Below are 17,070 nucleotides of genomic sequence, written 5' to 3' on the forward strand. Positions count from 1 at the left end.
ATCCCATATCAGGATATAACCACAGGCTGATCTCTGCTAAACTATGGCATAAACTGATTAAGGTGATCGCTCTATGTCTACTGTGAAGGAGGAAGAGCAAGAACATAATTTGTTCCTATTTAGTTTAAGAATTTTACACAGCACTCAGTCACAACAAAGATATGGAAGTGCCTTACATTTCAACAAAAAGTACATTACTGATTTAAACGTGAAACTTTGACACAAAAAGGATAGCATACAAGGAGTAAAGTTGTTTGGCAATAAACACCTAACGAAGATAAGATGAAACTGAAGGAAAGTAACCAGTGATTATGTGTTACATACAGAAGCATCGACAGTAAAATGTTATAGGATGGCATTTAAATAATGCTTACTACCCCCATGTTTGGCGCTGAACTGCTTATCTACATGGGCATTACGCTATACCATCCAGAGTGGAAGTGAATTGTTTTTACTTCAAGTCTTTGTGGGAAGTGTTTCCATGTTGTGCCTAATGACCACCCAGGGGCGATTATTGGGTTACAGCAAAAATTGTCTGAATTCAGTGTTTTTAGTGGGTAAGTGGGAGTACGTTTAAAGCTTAGAGAAATTTAGCAGTGTTGAAGATAGTTTGGAGCACAAACGGAGGCAAGATCAGATTCTGAGATGAGCTTAGAGACCATCTAACAGAGAGAATCCAATTTCAGTGTTGACAATTGGTATAGAAGAGCAGCTGTTATGCTATAATAGACTATAATACATTTGAAGACAAATTAGAACAAATGGGCAAAGATCAGATTTAAAGGGTTGATTTTAAGACCTCTGGGATAGAGTTCCATAACTGAGTTACAACTTCAGAGAATGACTAATGCTGTGCGTGTCTTCTTTAATCTTGCACTCCCTAAGAGCAGCATGTTTTTAATGCTAATCCCTCTTTCGTCACTAGATAATTTGAAGAGTTTGGAAAGGTAAGGTGATTTGCTCGGATGCAGCATTTTGTAGGTTAAACACACAAGTTTGAACTTTATTCTGACCTTAACTGAAGGCACATTTAGAGTGAAGGGAATCCGGGTGATGTAGTCAGACGTTTTAGTGGACTAAAAATTTCCATTGTGCAATGGACAAATGGCTTAAGCAAGTTTAGTACAGTTTGATAATCCTAGTGTAATCGTAACTGAATCAGGGCATGTGCTGCAGTCTTTAGCTGACTGGGTAAAAGGAAAGGTTTGTATTTTTGAGAGCACATGGGAAACTGTTTACTTTGCCCTATATGAGGCTAGTATAGGACAGCAGGATCTCAGAGAGGAATGACTACTTGAGGGTCTAGTACTGAATAGCTGCAACAAATGTTGAAGTGTTTGTATTGATATTTTGTTGAATCAACAGATAAGGAAAGAGGTTAAGTTTGATTTGAACACTTAGGGCCTGATTAAGATCTTGGTGGATGGGATACTACATCACAAACGTGACGGATATCCTGCCTGCCTTATTACAAGTTCCAATATAGCCTACGGAAGTTGTAAAACTGCGGTTGTGATATACGTGACGTTTGTGATGGAGTATCCCATCTGCCAAGGTCATAATCAGGCCCTTTATCACTAACTTCCTGTGCCAAGACAAGATTCAGATTCAACGTGTACTTTTCCTGAGATGTCTTTGCAGATGTGGCAGAGTCCCTTTTTGCAATACTTCAAAGAGAGTGAAAAGAAGACCCTTTTTAAGGAGATTGTTGAATACATTAAACTAGTAAACCTCAGCAAGTGTATATTAGTCCAAAATGCTGGAGGAGTGGAAAGGGTGACACGATGTGTACAAGAACATTCAGCATGGGGTAGTTCCTCATTGAAAAAAGTAGCCAAGAGTAGAATTATATAATATGAATGATATACATTTCTTAATTGGGAACGTTAGAATAGAGACAGGTCTCAAACTCCAGACTCTTTATCTGTGACAACTAAAAATGTACTGAGAAGCTCAATAACTGCAGATGGCTGGTGAGCACAGCGGGGAATGTGCAAGAAGCATTAGTACCAAAATGAGTACAGGCAAAAATCTGTTGTGATTATTCTTTTGCTTCCCCTCTCTTTTTTTCTGTATTTTAGAAAAAGTAAAATTCAAATAGAACATGTTACACAAAGCTGTAACAATGTTTTAGAAGCACCAACTTCTATGCACTGAGAATATAAAACAATGGTGCACAAGGAATCGGTCAATTAAACAAATCAGTGACTCATTCATTACTGGGTAAGTCTATCCAGGCTATTAGGCGATAACAGCAACTGCTTAGTAATTTAACAAAGTAATAGCAAATCACAAAGTGTCCAAACTGATGCAAAATACAGTTGCAAATGTGCACGTTTATTGCATAGAGAAACAGATGTGCAGGTTTTGATGCACAGCTTATATCTAGTGCAGCATATAAATACATGCCAATATGAAAGTATTTTCAAAGAAAAAGCCTCCATATTTGTTCATTCAAAAAGGATTCTTATCAGTTTCCGACCTAACTCCTGTATTTAAACCCACATAGTGTTAAGAGTCCCTGGTCTCATCGGAAAACAGATGTCTTAACTAAAAAATTCATTTAAAATAAGGAGGAATCGGGGGGGGTGGGGGGGAATCCTACTAGAGTTAAATATGAAACTGTGTGTCCAAGACCACTCACAAAAGCCAGCAGTCCCCCAACCATCGAAAAGATACAATAATAATTGTTAGAGCTCCACACGTGAGTAGCGGGAAAAAGAGAAGTTTAACACACTTTAACCTTTGTTGGTCCTATAAAAAAAGGAATACAGATGGAGGTGAAAAATCAAATTTACACTACAATATGCAACTCGCTATGTATTAAAGTCAATACAAGTGGCTTACACATATTTATTAAGCCACTAGGGCAAACAGCTTTATTAAAGCATGGGCAATAACAGTGCCTCTAAGCCAACAAATAAATAAATAAATAAATAAAACATCAAAAGGAAATCAAGGTTTACACTGTGGCAGTTCCAAATTAAACCTCTCCTGTATGGTCCCTCAGTTCTAGAAATAAAATAAAGTTAAAGGCTGAGCAATCAGTGGCAACACATAGTTTCTGTTATAATTGAATTGTAGACAACAAGCAAACGCTCTTCAGGAAGATCACAGCCATGCCTCTTCCAAAACAGGTGCTTGTAGTGTGGAAGACTAGATTGGAATACCATATCTGGGGAACAAACAAATCATCATAGTCAGCTGAAAGCAATTAATGTGAACACTGTCAAGTTTGGCAAATGTCAAAATACCCAAAGCGTTTGTCAATGTCCATTAACACGCTAGTGATATAAATGAATATTAAGAGCACTATCTTTATCAATGTCTGCAAAACACAAGGGGTGCAGATCCAATGTCTTAATCCCCAACAGTCGGTGCGCAGATAAACACTGGCATATTTGTATACTATTACAAATGTATACCAGGGCATATTGCACTTCAGCAACCATAAAAGACTGATGCTTCATCAGAGTTAATAGAACAAACAATGGAAATTATAGTCGGGGGGGGGACACGTCAGATGAGCAGATTATCGCTATCAGTCAAAGTACCCAAAGATAGTGCTTCCCTGCAAATCATTAAAAATATTTAACAAGTCCATGATGCTATACAATAAGGCAAGGGACTACAGAAAGTACTAAGTGGACATGCTGCAAATAATGCATTTTACTTAGGCAAGGGGCAGTGTTTGCAAAATAAGAACACGAATGCCAATTATGTATCTTCTGACAAAGTAATAGTCAAGTAACACACGGGCCAAATATTCTCAAACTCCTATCACATACAAGTGACAAGCACAAGTGGCAGTGAATGGCTATGTGCAGTCAAGGTGCTCCGTATATAAAAGCAGCACAGTTGAAGATTGTAAATGTCTGCAGAAGGCACAGTGGCCAAGATAGATACAATAGATCAATTCAATAACAGTTTAAGTAATAAACACATTATTCCAATTCCAGGGTCAAGTTCCAAATTAAGGTGGTCATTATGAACACGGCGGAAACAACCGCTGTGTTCATGCTGGCGGTCAAAACACTGACCGCCAGCGACCCCGGAACCCCCCCACCCCCCAGCCAAATGCTGAACATTTCTGTGGGCCGGCGGGCCGAAACATCGTTTCTGCCCGCTGGCTCACAGAAAGGCTCGGCTGGGACATTGACAGCAGCTCCACATGGAGCCGCCGCCAATGCCTCTGTGCGCCAGGTGCAGTTGCACCCGTCACACAGATCACTGCCCGAAAATCTGGCAGTGACCTGCGCGACAGGGCTCTGCACCGGGGCCCCTGCACTGCCCATGCAAAGTGCAGGGGCCCCCTCCGCCAGCCTTTTCCTGGCGGGATATCCCACCAGGAAAAGGCTGGTGGGAAATTAAACATTATATGCAGGGTAGCGCCGCTACCCTGGCGGATGGTGTTTCAACTCACCGCCAGGCTGCCTGACGGCGGGAGCCTGGCGGTGGGTGAGGGCTGCCGATGGCGGCCCTCACCATGTTCAAAATATGGCGGTTTGGCCCGCCATGCCGGCTTCAGCCGCCACTGCCAGCATGGCGGGCCAAACCGCCAAGTTCGTAATGAGGGCCTAAGTGTTTGCAAAATAATAACATTTATCAACTGACAATTCCATGCACAAGTGGACCATTATGATACATAAGTATGCACAATGAAATAATAGATATTCATTGGAATCGTATAGTATTTATCCTGCTGTAGGAGACAGAATAGGATATTTTCTTTTTTTATCACTGATCAAGTCAATATACAAGTCTACAAAGTGACAATTCTGAACATTTCATAAAGTTCATTCAGACCATCTTTTATGGCAACTGTTTAAACTACATTCCTAGATGGATACCAGTTAGGAGAGACCGCATTTAAATACATCAATTAGTTTCTGGATAGCTTTAACTGTGGGGCAGTTTCACCTTTGCATTGTATTCTCCTCTACTGTGTTGGTGAATTTTATTCTTGGCCAAAGGGGATGTATGGCCAAAAAACAGATGTAAAAAAGGTCATTTGATTGTGTAAATTACAGTCCAATGTGTTACAATTAAATAGTGCAGTGAGATCATGTTGATGATCTTTAAATTCAAAGGGCCTTGTATTTATGGTGAACATACAAGCAAAGCAGTGGCCACATTTAAAGTGAACTACAATCAGTAACACGTTTCACTGTTCAGAGAGTTTGGGCTCCTATATGCCTGTACTGCATGGTCACTAGTGATTCTATTTCTGAAAACAGAGAACATTCCACTGTAACTTAGTTTAGCATGTGCAAAGTATTCAGTAATAATCTAAACCCATTGCTTGCTAGAGAAAAAGTATTTACCCTTGTTAAACGTGTACTTGTATTACTCTGTGTCCAGGGCTCTAACAAACCTTCACTTGGACTACACCATGCTCTGCACCTGCTGCTTGTCTGACAGTGCATCTGTGATAAGCCCTGTACATCAGTTTGGCAGAAAGTCTGTTTCTTTGAAGAAATCAGTACTGTTTTTTTAGTATCGTCTGAGTCTTACACATTTTCCCAGAGTTAATTTGTCCCATAGGGAGTGTAAATGTTGACTGTTTTATACTAACAACAAATTGTTTGGTCGGTTTTCTGGATAGTGCAGCATACAGTGTCCCATCAGTATTGCAGATTAGAACATCAAAGGAATTAATTTCTTGTTTGTGATGATGAGAAGGAAATCCTAAATCGTTAAGTTATGAATCCATTCTATAAATTAAGATTGTTTCTTCACAATGTGCTGTCAAATTAGAAAAATGTGATCAATTTATCGCAGACAAATTGTTATATCACAGTAAGGGGTTAGATGCTATCAGAATGTGGTTTTAGTATTTAGGGCTAATTCAGTTGCAGTTAAAGTAAACTGTTGGGAAAATCCTATTTTTAGTTTCAGAACATACCTTTCTTCAGAGAGCAATCAAAGCCAACTGTTGGGAGATGCTGGTATATCGAGGTTTATAGCACGTAAAATGTCTGAATTGTTGTAAAATAGAAAACCGTCAATGGTGATGACAGAAAGAGTACTGAACACTACATATGAGGGGATCAATGAAAAAGGGCTTGATGAAAAGGTTAACAGGCATGCGTAGTTGAGTATTAATAACCTGCATTCTGAGACAATCTGTCATCTTTGAGAATTTATTGAGTCTTTGGTAGTGAACAAAACACTGGTGTTAATGGGAATGGTTTCTGTGCACCTGCAAGAGATTTAGATTTTTTTTGGTTTACCAGAAGTGACTCACCGACTCAGGTTGATCCGGCACAAATGGAAGCAAGGATCAATCAATCTCTGATAGGATTAATTAAGGAAAGAGCAGCTCAACATTCCTATGAGAGTTAGCACCAGGAAAATATCCTAGTGTTCTGAGCCTGTTTAGAGGGGTCCTTACCCACCAAGAGGTACTCTCATTTGCTAGAGCTGTAAGAATGTGTTGCCTGAACAGGTGATAGAGGGCCCGTGAAAGTAAAGGAGACTTTCAGCACCAATAGGCATTACTGAATTACTGCACCATCCCGACACCAAAACTTGCTTGCTCATGTGTCAGATGGTATCATATCATGAGTCCATAGTCTCCTGTCTGAGGGAGGACACACCTGTGCGGGTTGCTACAGTAACATTTTAAATTACAGCATTTACTTGACAATACTTTTCTGGTCCTTCATGCAGGCTTTTCCATACCAGCTGGGGAAAAAGAGTTAGAAAAATAAAATAACAGCCCCTATGTGTTATGCACAGAGAATGACCATGGGGGCATGCCTTATGTCAAGTACATAGGCAGGCGATACCCTGAAGGAAACACATGTGGTATGTCCCATGGGCACAAAGCATCCATCCACGCACTGTAACCTTGACCATTTCCGTAGGACCTAAAGAGTATGGACTTCAACTAACACTTTTGGTGCTCTCATAATATTTCATAGCGAATTTGAATGAGGAATGCAGTTTTAATGGCATTCCCATTATTGTTCCCTTTGTTTTAGCTGTACAAATCCGTTCAGCATCTAAATTAAATTGGCATTTTTTAATATGTTTACTACAGTTTCATGAAAAGAGGCGAAAGTTATAAGGGATACACAAAGAAGTGTCTATGAATTATGCACCTAAGCCCTCCATTGCACGGGTGAGTGCCTAGACGAAAATTTTACTTCTATACTGTGTGATTTCTGAACCTTAAAACAGTGTTTAAACCAAATGCGTTCAGCACTTTTCAGACAATCACATTCCAAGTTTAGACTAAAATTCTGTTTGCAAATAACATACACATATCTATAAAACTGAGTGTGTGTAACAGGGGTGGGAAGTTAGCAAACACTGGATAGATTAACCAAATCAACCTCATCCGAAGCTTGGTAGTCATTACAGGTGTGGTGGTTTTCTGTCACTCTTTTTATCACCGCAGCTATCACACACCCTTGACTAATTTACACCAAACTTCCAAAAATGCAAACAAGTCCTCGATTACAATCAATCATGCAACATGTTTTTTCAACGGACTAATCGATTTACCATCAATACAGAATCAGAATTGAATACGTTTGTGATATGTATCGTATAAACTATGGAAAGGTCCAACATGCATTCCTGCAAATAATCCTAAAGGCATGGAAAAAGGGGGATTTTCCAAGTTTCATAATCTAAACAATGGAATGGAACAAATTCACAGACATATCATGCATTTTCGGAGAAGGCGCAGGTCACTAAAGCCAAGTGGTCACCTTGCTCATGAAGCTGTTTTACTGCCATCAGCCTCTGCACAACCTGAGGGAGTGTGGCAGACATGGAGTCCCATTTCTGCACGACTTCATACAGCTGGTGCACCTATTGTGAGAAAAAAAGAGGAAATCAGACGTGAGCTAGATGGTTCTGGTTGGTCACCATTACAGAACTACTGTTAAGACACTATTTCTTGTAAGGTTGGTTCTCTAATAGGCAAGACCTTTGCTGCACACACAACTAATTGGTTAAAGAGACTTGGCTTGCACCCGTTTCAGGCATGGAATTATGTTGCAAATAAGCACTGGTGAATCCAAGCCGTGCAACCTTGGCAAGTTTGTTTGATTTTTTGTTTTAAATTTTTATTCCAAGAACATGCTGCAAAATAAAATAGAAAAGATGACACAAACACAGTATAAATGGAGGTTTTTAAGAAACACAGAAAGTAATCTTCCAGCTAACTGGGCACCTGAAGTACAGGCAAAATAAATAGCTGGTATTTCAAATGAATATTAAAATAAGACTAAAATAATTTTGCATAACCTTTGTCACTGAAAAGAAGAGAAAATATTTTTAAGGTGGATGCAGGCTTTGTCCAGACAAATTGAAGGAGGACAGTGGGTTAAGTGGCCTATGCTGGGTGGAACTAAAATGGGAATGTCAACTGAACAGACCAATGGAAGAAGCCACCTACCAAAAACTCTCTCTATGGAACCTGTCATTTATAATTATTTGGGAAAAATCATAACCTTGCGAGACAGCTGAAGAGTCGCAAACTACAGATCTAAAAAAAATGGTCATCAATAAAAGCACAGCACTTGTAGATAACCAAATGAATTATTAGCTGCACTTCTCATCCCTGGTTTGGTACCATTAAGACAGAGACTATAGCAAGCAATTGTTTTCCAAAATACGTTTTATTTATAAATGCACCCAGACCTTTTAGTACCGTTTTTTTGCAGATATCTTTGCTGTAGGTAACCTATTTGCATTAGACAAGAATTATTTTTGAATCATATTTCTACAATTGTACCTGGGGTTTAAATAATGAACAGCAAACGTTTATGGTTTTAAAAGAGATCTAATTCATCTACAAGAATGCTAACAAAATTAAAAAATATTCCTTCACTGTAAGCGCTAACAACTCACCTTGCTCTGGGTGTCCGCATCTTCAATGGCTCCCTTGTGCTTTGCTATCTCATTCATCTTTCCAAGGACACTCTGGAGGAAAAATTTTAATGTTAGATTTTAGCTATAGGGATAGTCGCCAGAGTGCGTTTTTTGCACTGGTTATAGGCATGAAGGAACAGAAAAGTAAGGCATAACTGCGTCCGCAGATAACTGCATGGGAATATAGAAGGTCACGTTATGTCATACAGATGGGTCTGTGCATGACAGATGGGCTTAATACATGCGTGTAGCCCTGACAGCTCACATTTGCCTAAATCTAATGACCTGCACAGACCTACATTTTATAAGAGCACTAAAATGTTGGGAAAAACTGATGATGGCAGGATCGAAAGCACTGCAGTACAATTAATTATAGTAGAGGTTACTATGATAGTAAATGGAAAAACGTACAATGTACGTCACTAATGACTGCCCACTGCTTTCATTTCGAACATCTGATATTTCCTAATAATGGTGGCACTCAAAACAAGCTAGTTCACATAAAATATAAGGCAGGGTTTCTCAGATGAGAAGCTCGTGAGCTACTGGTAGCTTTCGTTCCCTGTAAGTAGCTCTCCTGCGTGCAGCCCACCCTGCTAAATTAGAAGCTTTTGCTGGGTTGAATTAATACATGTACACCAAAACTGAAAAACGTGTATTCAAGGTGAAAATGTATGTATTTTCTGAACTTTTTTTGGGAGCTGCTGTTTGATGGAAAATGGCTAAATTTGCTAAATATATTTTAAACTGATATGAGGCATAAAACATGTGGCTGGGGGAAACGTATTACTCATATTCCCATCTTGGTTTAAGAGACATTGCAGCTGTGACTCTTATGTATTACCCAGGAAGATGCATTCCAAATAGATAAAGCCATTGGTAATTACTGCTAGCAAGCAACACTTTCACATGCACTTAGGTGATCACTGCCAGTCATCTTGTATATGGTGGGTTCTAATTTAACTGTGTCTGATATAGTTACTATTATAACACTAATAATATTAGCAGCTCCGGATGATTTTCAATGAACATAAGTAGTTCATACTATGGAAAAGGCTGGAGACACCTGTTATAAGGTCTAGACTGTAGTACCCAAAAGGTGAGATGATGGAGAAGGGTGTATATCTCAATGTTATATTTGCTATATTTCTCCCCATGTTCTCCAACTTCCAGCCTACACAAGCAGGGCGGGGATTCTAGTGGTATGAGCAGGATACCCTATAAAATTTATCTAGGGATGCTTCCTTATCTCAGTTTAACCCAAGAAATTCCCAAATGACCATGGGCAATGAAGGATTCAGTTTAGTGTCTAGCAAAAAAAAAATCTCTGATGAAATGGACAACAATTTGCCTTCCAGCTGACACACACTCAAGTTACCCATCAAACCAGTTAGCCCCGCTGTGATATTGCACACCTGCGATGAGGTGCAGTCAGTGCGACTTTCCTATGAACACAATTATCAACTTGCAGGAAACGCTTACCTGTAATCTTGCTTCTACTAGATCAAGAGATGCGATGTCTAAGGTGTTCACTTTGGCCTGCAAAAGTTCAACTGTCTCCTATAAACATAAAACCCAGGTTATCAGGGCTGAGATTGAAATATGTGTGCAATATAAAATAGCCCAAAATGAGTTATATCCTACTGTATAATCTATATTCTTTGCCGAATTTGCTTACTGTGTATTAAATATTCTCTCTGTAGACAAATATAGAATCAAGGAATTTTATAAAAATCAGATCGCAAAAGTGTCAAACGTAAAAGTTTCACAGAGGAATATTGAGATGTTTAAGCAAACACTATGCAGACTTTTTGAGAAAATCTTGTTTAAAGAACAAATTCACAAAGACACTCAGATAAACCATGGAAAATGTACCTCTCTTAACTCCAGACCACCCTTTGCAATTTTAAACTAAACTGTCTTACCATTACCCTGCACCTCGTTAAGATTAAGTCCATCACGCTTCTTGTCACTTTCTACAGAAAGCTTTTGCCCTTGATGTAAAAGTTGTCATTTATCTTCAAAAATGGATAACAAAGCCACCAAATCCAACTTGGGGAACCCCTTGCCCACTGTAACCATGGACCCCGTTGCAAGTGATACGCCCACCTACAAAGCCCAAGGCATCCAATTTATAATGTGGGATGCAACTAATGGTATCATAAAGTCATGTCACCCCTCCCAATCCTCCTCAAATTATTTTTTTCAAACATTCACTTCTAAGTTCAAGAGTACTAATGGTTTTATAGCACCACTGCAGTGACTGCAGAGTGAAAGCTTCCAAGAGTCAAAAAGGATTATATAATTTTCCACATAACTTATCAAAAGTGAAGGTATGACCTAGAATTAACTAAAAGGATTAAGGTGCCCAGTAGCAAAAGCAAGGCCATTCAATTTTGCATGGACAGCATATATTCTTTTCCCGAACAAAAAGACTCAGAAGTTCAACAGTGGCAGGGTGGGCTGAAGGATCAAAATCTCAGGCGAACCAGAGGATCCCAAACCTGAAGTTGTTACATGAAATTGACACTGGAGATCAAGTTAAGCCCGTCAACAAATGTGCCCAGGAACAACTGGCACCGTGAGGATCATCTCCATTTTATTGGAACTTGAATGTGTGTAGGGTCCTGCGAATCACAAAAATAGGTGGAAATGCACTGGGGAATTTCTCCTGTCAATCAAGATAAAGAGGAACCCTCAAATCCTCTCTTGTTCCACAAGTGCATTAAGCAGAAGACACTGATGACTAGGAGTCTGAGAAATAATCCTAATTTGCTGTAGCCAAACACATGAAATTTCGCAAAATGCATCATGCACACAATTATTTTAAATACCCAAAGGGTCTATTCAGGTAAAAATTCAACTCAAAAATGTTAATTTTAGTTGATTTGCGGTCACACGTTTCAAAATACTGCCACTGGTGTTAAGATTTGTAGTTCTGCGTTTAGAAATTACGTGAAAAGTCCGCGCAGGTAGAAAAAGAAAAAAAATCTACCTGAAATGTTTGTTGATTGTCCATATTAAAAGAACTGCTCCTTGCATTCAAAACAGTACCTCACGCTTCTGGATTTCTAGTTTTGCCAAATTTAACGTAAAAGTCCTCTTGAGTAAAAAAAAAAAAACCTATGGGAAATGTTGCACGCGCTCAAAAATTAATTAAGTGCTACATCTGGTCTTAAAATGTCTCCCTAAAATTATAAAATGTGGTGAAATATCGGTAATTTCAGGTAAACTCAAATTTGCGAAATTACGCCAACTATGCTGGTGTAATTAAAATTTAATCCAGGACTACCGGTGACTGCCTTTTCTTGCAAACAAGCCTACCCCAAGGAAATCTCTCTTTTAAAAATATTTTTATTCTATTTTTTAAAGGCAATAAATGTTGCCTGCAAGTTACATATAGGATAATTTCACATAAAATATTTCAAGCAGGTGCACAATTCTAAATTAACAACGTAAACATTGTTCAAGACTTTCCTCTCCAAGATTCTGTTACGTATCCTACGGCTGGACTCTACACTCATCATGTGCACTTAGTCTTCTGCTAAGACCTTAATTGGTAACCTGGGTAAAATAAAAGTATGGGGTAATCCAGCGAGGAGAGGAGGTGGCAGATATGAGTAGTTTGGGAAGGAGGGGAAGAGAGGTGCAGGAGAGAAGCACCTGCAGGGGCAGGAAGGACCCTAAGTCAAGAGTGAAACTCCAGTTTGCTTTTAGGCTATGTGATCACTTTATGGCCATGTGGTGTCACTCAGCTACTGTTCAGTGGTGGTGATGGAAGCTAGTGCCTTTTTGGGCCCGCACCTCATAGTTATTTCTGTTTACAAAAGCTTGTCATTTTTGCTGTTTACTTTCTGCAGTATCAAATCCCAGTTAGTTATTTGAAAGAATTTGCTTCTTCCTGTGACACCTGAATCCACAACCTGAATCCCCCCCTTTCAATCCCCCCAATCACCATTTAATCAGACTTCTCTTCCACTGCTCTAGCTGCAGGTGTCCATTAGCTTTCCAGTGCGCTGGTGTAGCTCTCCTGGCAAGCAAAAATTCCAAATTAGTAAAGCTAGCTCCCATTTTCTTCTTCCTAGTGCGGGTCTACAGTCCTATTATGACTCATTCTGAGGTCTTTGAGATGTTATGTCTGTTGACTGGTTCTGTAACAGGTCGGCGGTATTGGCTCTGCACATACGACAGTCGGGCACCGTCAAGTACATCCTCTCTAACTTTTTTGGAAGTTACGTGCAGTGTAGCAAATAAGCAAAGTTAATTATCTTTGGTACTGATATTTACGGTGGATACTCTATCTGTACATTCCTCACCTCTTGAACATCTTTCACACATCTCCCATGATGGGGGGAGGGGGCACCAGCTCTGTATCGGAAATAACATCCAAGTGACATCACAGGAGCCCTAAAGTGCCTCCACCATTGAGACCTCAGTTTCCTATCCATTTTTCCATGCCGCTAAAGCAGCAAGATTGGAATGGCATACAACTATGAAATGTAGTACAAAAGTCCAAGAAACGTGATCTAACTATAGTGGCCCATAACGATCCTGCAAAAAACAGGGTGGAAAGTGGGTTCAATGGGAAGTCTGCAGGTACATAAGAGTATACACCACAAGGAAAATGTTACTTACCCCATAAGCATCCATTTGTAGAGTGTAGTACTGCAGATACACATATTGTGCATTCTGTTGCCATCTAGTATTGGGCTTGGATATTTGCAAGTTGTTGTCCTTTGAAAAAGTCTTTAGGGTCACTAAGTATAGTGTCTCCTCCCTTATCTGGCAAACAACATGGGCATAAACTCCTTAATGGATTGCTTTTCGCACAGCAAGTTAGAGTATTATGGAGTGTTGAGTAAGCTGTTTCAGATGCGCATGTGTATTGCAGAGAGAAGAAAAAGACTGAAAGGAAATAAAGAGAACTGAGGTCAGAGCCGCAAGAGTCCGAGGAGGAGGGTAGGCACATATGAATCTAAAGCACTATATGCTACGAACAGATGCTTACTGGGTGAGTAACATTTCTGCTCGAGGTAGGTGGGCTGGCCTGAGTTGTGTTTTAGAGATCTTACTACTCACTGTGGGCCCCTTCACAACAGTTTTGCCCCTCTTCCTCATCAGATCTAGAGAGAAAAAGGTGGTCTCTGGGCTCAAATACAATAGGATGAGCTGCGCCGGAGGGTCCTAATTCTTTCTCCACTGCCTTGGCGTAAGCTCCCTTTAGAAGTCAGTGGTGTTTTTTGGCTCCTGCCTCTGCATTCTCCTATAGGCCTAATTCTGCTCGGGTTGGTACAGAAGAGTATACTCAGACAGGAGACCTTGCACATCTTGTCGTCATGGTCGGGGGAAGAGGCAGAGATTACAAATCTGATGGTGGTTGTTCCACAGGAATTAGGAGCAGCACTGTGGACAGTATTGAACGTGTGTCCTTTCTATCACAGTTTACACAGTCTCATCATTGAAATCCTCAAGGAAAGGGGCATAAAGCCCAAAGAGTCCCAGTGGTGAAGCATTAAAGGTCGCCATCTGCTGAAAGTCTCCCTGATAAAGAAAGAAGCAGTCATCGAATGGAGTTTATTCTGTTGCTATCGGAGTCGAAGAGCAACCAAATTAGTCCAAGAGAAAGTGCCACAAGCAAGGAGTGGAAAAAAGCAATCTAACATGGAGTCGATGACCATACGCAAAGCCAGCTAAGGAAGGAGTCACTAAACCTTGTGATTTGAAAGACTTCTTTACAACAACTTGCAAACGTCCGAGTCCAACACCAAATGGCAGGAGTATACAGGACATGTGTATCTACAACACCAGATGCTACGAACATATAATTATCGAAGGTAAGTAACTTTCTTCTGATGGGTACTTCTATCCGAAAATGTACCTCTTGAATAGGAGTGGAAGGAAACATGTTGGTCTGACATTTCAAAAACCTTAATACAATGGAGGACTTGAAAGGCTAAGAGTCGTCCGGGATGCAGAGGAAAGTTGAGAATGCTGCTAGAAACCCCTTTACCATAACAACGGTACATCCTTCTTGGGCCAAAGAAGGGACACATTTCACAACATCGGGCAACTGCACTTTCAAGTTGTCCATCTAGTGGTCCGCACACCAAATGACAAACCTATGCTACCTCCCGGACTAAAACAAATTAGTGTAAGGTCTACAGGCAGATGACATCCACCACATACAGCTTCAGTCAGCAGAAAAACTGTGAAATGTCCCTGCTCATCCTCCACACATGAAGGTAGGAGCACCTGTCTTTCGGACTGGGAAAGAGGACCTACCTTAGGTGGATGTTTGAGAGGGGGTACAAAGAGAGAGGTGCAGAAGTTCTCCATATCACAATCTTTTTGGTCAATTTGGAGACACCAAGATGACTTGAGCTGGTCTTGGCCGATCTTCCTCTGAACAGAGAAATCAAGGGCACAGGGGGTAAACGCTAAGTGTTAAGGAAAATTCCACTTTAACAGAATGTGTCCCCCAAAGCTGCCTGTATCGGATCCTGAAGGGCACAGAACTTCAGGCAATGTAAATAGGGACAAGTAGTAAAGAGATCGACGTGGGCCACGCCCCACTGATCAAATATAAACGTCACTATCTTTGGATCCATATGTCACTCCGATTCAGCAATATGACGTGTGCTCAGATAATCTGCCCTGGTAGTTATAGAGCTTCCTATATGATTCCCCATGTTCAAGGTCCCATGCTCGTGCACCTAAAACCAGAGCCTCACCACCACCAGACAAAGGTTGAGACCTCAATGGCCCTGATGAACGAGTTACTTACCTTCGGTAACGACTTTTCTGGTGGATACATTAGCTACCTGTGGATTCCTCACCTCATGAATACTCCCATGGCGCCAGCATTCTACGGAAATCTTCTTACTAGTCTCTGCACGTCGACGAGGACGTCACTGTCTCGCACGCGACGCCGTCTGACGTCATACAGGCAATAAGAGGTCCTCGACGACGTGCGGACGTCAGTACCAATCATTTTTTACGTGCATGAGAACAACCAGGCAATGCAATGAAAGAACAAAGCAACATCCATTATATTGTAAAAATACACCACATTGTATGAATAACTGTAAATCTTTTTTATGTACATATATATATATATATATATATAAAACTCTTTCTTTTTTAAAAATATATACACACACCAAGTATATACATAAAGATATATACACCTATACCCATATATATATATATAAATATATCATATATATACACATCTATTGCACCCTCAAAGATCAAGAGGAGCGCACTCAAGGATTACTTGGCAAGACCATAAAGGCAACGGGGAGGCGGGTGGGACCGTGAGGAATCCACAGGTAGCTAATGTATCCACCAGAAAAGTCGTTACCGAAGGTAAGTAACTCGTTCTTCTGATGGATACAACTACCTGTGGATTCCTCACCTCATGAATAGAGTCCCAAAGCAGTACCACGCCCGGCGGTGGGTGCCTAAATGGTCAAACCAAGAAATCCTGCAGCACTGACCGTGCAAAATGGCCGTCCCTTCTAACCTCAGAATCTAAACAGTAATGTTTTGCAAAAGTGTGAAGGGACGACCAAGTTGCGGCCTTGCAGATGTCGACCACAGGAACACCTCTGGCTAAGGCCGAAGTGGCCGACTTAGCTCTGGTGGAATGAGCTCTAATGCCCTCAGGAGGATCCTTCTTTGCCAAAGAGTAACATATTTTAATGCAAAGAACAACCCACCTGGATAGTGTTCTCTTGTGGACTGCCTTTCCTCTCCTCTTGCCCACGTATCCAATAAACAGCTGATCCTCCAGCCTGAAATCCTTTGTTCTATTGATAAAGAAGCTCAACGCTCTCTTTGGATCCAGACGGTGCAGTCTTTCTTCCTCTTTGGAAGGATGAGGCGGAGGATAGAACGTGGACAAAGTAATTGCCTGAGCCAAATGGAAGGGTGAAACAACCTTCGGGAGGAAAGCAGCCTTGGTCCTCAACACCACCTTATCCCCATAAAAAGTTGTATAAGGGGGTTTTACTGATAAGGCCTGCAACTCACTCACTCTCCTTGCTGATGTTATAGCTATCAGGAAGACTGTTTTTAAAAACAAATACCTTAAGGGGCAAGAATGCATAGGTTCAAAAGGGGACCCCATAAGGAAAGTCAGGACTAAGGACAAATCCCATTGCGGCATAACGAATGGCT

At 40.6% G+C, this 17,070-nt stretch overlaps 1 protein-coding gene across 1 annotated transcript in view; it reads right to left on the reverse strand.

Moving 5' to 3' along the window:
• DCTN2 (dynactin subunit 2) overlaps positions 1–17,070 on the reverse strand; it is a 297,447-nt gene that overhangs the window by 46,015 nt on the left and 234,362 nt on the right. Inside the window, exons 10-12 of the mRNA XM_069230810.1 lie at positions 10,372–10,449; positions 8,869–8,940; positions 7,722–7,824 (exon numbers count right to left, since the gene is read on the reverse strand). Coding sequence (XP_069086911.1) covers positions 7,722–7,824; positions 8,869–8,940; positions 10,372–10,449 — 253 coding nt within the window. The remainder of the gene's footprint in view (positions 1–7,721; positions 7,825–8,868; positions 8,941–10,371; positions 10,450–17,070) is intronic.

This window comes from Pleurodeles waltl, chromosome 4_2 (genome assembly GCF_031143425.1).
Source record: "Pleurodeles waltl isolate 20211129_DDA chromosome 4_2, aPleWal1.hap1.20221129, whole genome shotgun sequence".
Lineage (NCBI taxonomy): Eukaryota > Metazoa > Chordata > Amphibia > Caudata > Salamandridae > Pleurodeles > Pleurodeles waltl.